This window comes from Triticum urartu, chromosome 3 (assembly GCF_003073215.2).
Source record: "Triticum urartu cultivar G1812 chromosome 3, Tu2.1, whole genome shotgun sequence".
In the NCBI taxonomy this organism is placed as follows: domain Eukaryota; kingdom Viridiplantae; phylum Streptophyta; class Magnoliopsida; order Poales; family Poaceae; genus Triticum; species Triticum urartu.
In genome coordinates, this window is record NC_053024.1 from 154,707,892 (window position 1) to 154,711,445 (window position 3,554).

A 3,554-nucleotide genomic window follows, 5' to 3' on the forward strand; every position below is an offset into this window, starting at 1 on the left:
TGGCAGAGAAATTCCGAATGAAAATAATTTGTTAATTACAATTCTCTAAATACATTACGTTATATCAAACATGAACATGGAACCTCTTCAATGGGCTAATGCATTCTAAGTACCTTCCATATTTTGAATATGGGTACTCGATCCCACTATCATGACTTGCAAGGTTTGTAGCATTTTAATAAAATTTTGACCATTAATTTTGGCAAAATAAATATTAGTTATATGTCATAAAAAAAATATGTCATTAGATTCACGTCCAAGAGTAGTTTCCAGTCAGTGACATAATTTCTGTTGCCATTTTGTACTTGCATTTGATCTCGGTGACTTGGGCATTTCTGAATAAAGTTTCAGTGAATACATCGAATCATGCAAAGGATGGAAGAATGAATAATGATGTTTCTATCATCTGAAAGGTGTACAAGTACAGAAAGGCATGGTACCCTACAGAAAGCCACTCAGTACCTATCTCGCAAATCAGAGCCAGCATTAGCCAAGAATACTTTCCCAAAATGTGAATTCTCAGCTGCACCGCAGAAGTACCAGCATAGCATTTTTTATCACATCACACAGCCCAAGTGCCCAGCCTTGTATAAGATGAAAAACCAATGGCTCGAAAAGAAAAGCAAGAACCGCCGCCCTCGGTTACTGCCTAACCCACATGTTACCTAGACCTCAACACTTGAGACTGTCAGACTGCAGGCCGGTCACACTCCTCATCGCCTTACCTTGCTAGCCCCCCTATAAATACCGAGCTCCCCTACAATGCAAAGCAAACCACATTCTCCTTCCCCCCTTCCATCGATCGATCGATCCATCACGATGGAAACCAGCTCCGATTCCCTTAAACCCTTGGGCCCCAAGGGCGCCGGGCTGGCTGAAGCTGGCGACGGCGGCACCATGTTGAAAGCGTCGACGGCGCCTAACAAGCCTCCGCGGCCGGTGGCTTCCCGGTTCGCGATGCTGACGCGGTTCCACGCCGGATACTTCCGCATCAGCCTGGCGCTGAGCGGGCAGGCGCTGCTGTGGCGCACACTGAGCGACAGGTCCACGGACCCGAGCGCGCTGCATCCCTTGGTGCAGTCCCTGCCGTCGGCGGCGTTCGTGCTGCTCTGGTCGCTGGCGCTGCTCACCCTGTTCGCGCTGTGCGTGCTCTACGTGGCGCGCTGCGTGGTCCGGCTCCCCGCCGTGCGCGCCGAGTTCCGGCACCACGTCGGCATGAACTACCTGTTCGCGCCCTGGATCTCGTGGCTGCTGCTGCTGCAGGCCACGCCGTTCCTGCGCCCGGACGCGCCGTCCTACCACATGCTGTGGTGGGCCTTCTCGCTGCCCATCCTTGTCCTGGACGTCAAGGTCTACGGCCAGTGGTTCACGCGCGGCAGGAAGTTCCTGTCCATGGTGGCCAACCCGGCCAGCCACATGACGGTGATCGCGAACCTGATGACGGCGAGGGCGGCGGCGAAGATGGGGTGGCACGAGGGCGCCGTGGCCATGTTCGCCGTCGGCGCCGCACACTACCTCGTGCTGTTCGTCACGCTGTACCAGAGGTTCCTCGGCTCCGACTCGCTGCCGGCCATGCTCCGCCCGGTCTTCTTTCTCTTCTTCGCCGCTCCGAGCATGGCGTCCCTCGCCTGGTGCTCCATATCCATGTCCTTCGACACCGGCTGCAAGATGCTCTTCTTCCTCTCCATGTTCCTCTTCGCCTCCCTGGTAATTACGACTAGATCACCTAACATTACGTTATTATTACTGTACCTTTCCTTTCGATCCTCCGGTAAACTCAGCCGCAAGTCTAGAGACGAGTCTATACGAATGAGGTAGTGTTACAAAGACGCGGGAGAAAAAAATGGAAGGAGAGTGCACATCGAGCGTTCCATGCATCCTGTGGGGGACTTTTCTCAGCGTCTCTCCATCCATCGCTTTTGCTTTTGTTAGTACTCCCTCCGTTCGGAATTACTAATCGCAAAAATGAATGTATCTAGATATATTTTAGTTATAGATACATTCATTTTCGAGACAAATATTCCGAACGGAGGGAGTAATTGGTTGGGTAAAATAAAGGCATATATACTCTAGTTTTTTTTAGAGTTTGAGATTGCTAGCCAAGGCCTGCCGCATGTTGTCCGGAAAAAAAGCTCCAACTAGGATCGTGTAGGTCTACAGGACGCCACTAGCTGCCACGCGAACTGCAAACTCGATCGTCTCCTTTTATCTGTACCTCTGTATAATAGGATATATTTCAATGAGCAAAAATAAAATAAAATAAAACCTAGGTTGAGTTGCATGGCCACTCACATCACCAAGCCCCCAATAGATCATACTGGATCACATCAAAGATCATATAGTGCCTACGGACGCATTGCCAACTAATCATGCTATAGCTTGTTAATAACATCTTCTTCTCGTAAAATAATTATTTTAAGAGAGAGAGAGAGAGACGTAAACATTTTTGTTGTTGTGTCGCATGCAGGTGTCCCGGCCGACGCTGTTCAAGCGGGCGATGCGGCGGTTCAGCGTGGCGTGGTGGGCCTACTCGTTCCCGTTGACGTTGCTGGCGCTGGCGTCGGCGGAGTACGCGCAGGAGGTGAGGGAGCCGGCGGCGAGCGTGCTGATGCTCGCGCTCGCCGTGCTCTCCGTCCTCGTCACCCTCGCGCTCATGGTCTTCACCGCGCTCCGGCCCAACGACCTGCTGCCGCACGACGACCCCTTCTTCGCCGCCACGCTGCCCGCGCGCTAGCTATGTTAGCATGCATGTGCAGACACGCGGATTCTGGTAGCCCGATCATGACGTGCCAGCCCGTTTCATCAGACGTGTACAGATGCACTTTGTACGTACAGCAGGATCGGGACGTACGGCGGTAGACGTCGTCTATACGATGCGTGTGTTGCATATATCTGTGTCAGTGTGTGCGCGTGTACATGTAATGTACGTAATGCCAGTTAGGGGTGGAGACGTGCACGTGGTGTAACGGTATGATTCTTTTTCGCTGTCACGTACCCTGGGGAATCGGGATGATGCCGATCGGGAGTCCCAGGTTCTGAGCGTACGAAATGTGCTTATCCGGTGCGAGGAAAGCTGGACGATCGAGATGCTTGAAACTAATCTCTTGTCCTGTAGTATCTCAGTTCTCAAGCGGTGGTCCTCACGTGGGTAGCTACTTGAGAAGGGGACTGATCGACTTGATAGTCTTAGGACAGCTCATGTGCTTGGTTGATCGTTCATTTGTGTCTCCAAAGTGAGGAGACTCTAGTGAGAGCATTGCCACCCGCTCGCCCCACTCCCGTGTTGCCTCTATTTGGCGACACGGGGACAACTCCCGTGCCGCGACTTCCCACCCCCTCCTTTTCTTCTCCTCGCCGCCGCCTGAGGAGCCTGAACGGGCTTCGGGCGGGAGGGAGGGGGGAGGGGGGTCTCTTTGGAAGGCGCGCGTATGGATCTTGACAATCCGTCGAGTTTCGACAGGCCCGATGCTGGTTTGGCGGGGACGGCCACGAATTCAGTGGACAGGAAGGGGGGGTCTCTTTGGAAGGCGCGCGTGTGGATCTGGCTTGACGAC

At 52.9% G+C, this 3,554-nt stretch overlaps 1 protein-coding gene across 1 annotated transcript; it reads left to right on the forward strand.

Moving 5' to 3' along the window:
- Window positions 1-765: 765 nt before the first annotated feature.
- LOC125548205 (S-type anion channel SLAH1-like) lies at window positions 766-3,100 on the forward strand. Its single transcript, XM_048711872.1, has 2 exons — window positions 766-1,707; window positions 2,468-3,100. The coding sequence occupies exons 1-2, from the start codon at window positions 820-822 to the stop codon at window positions 2,732-2,734; spliced, it is 1,155 nt and encodes a 384-aa protein (XP_048567829.1). The 5' UTR covers window positions 766-819; the 3' UTR covers window positions 2,735-3,100.
- Window positions 3,101-3,554: the final 454 nt, after the last annotated feature.

What these genes read in the sequence shown, in the direction of transcription:
- LOC125548205 (XM_048711872.1), top strand. Translation starts at nt 820, where the DNA reads ATGGAAACCAGCTCCGATTCCCTTAAACCCTTGGGCCCCAAGGGCGCC. An exon ending in TGTTCCTCTTCGCCTCCCTG is followed by an intron (nt 1,708 to 2,467) that starts GTAATTACGACT and finishes TGTCGCATGCAG; the next exon opens with GTGTCCCGGCCGACGCTGTT.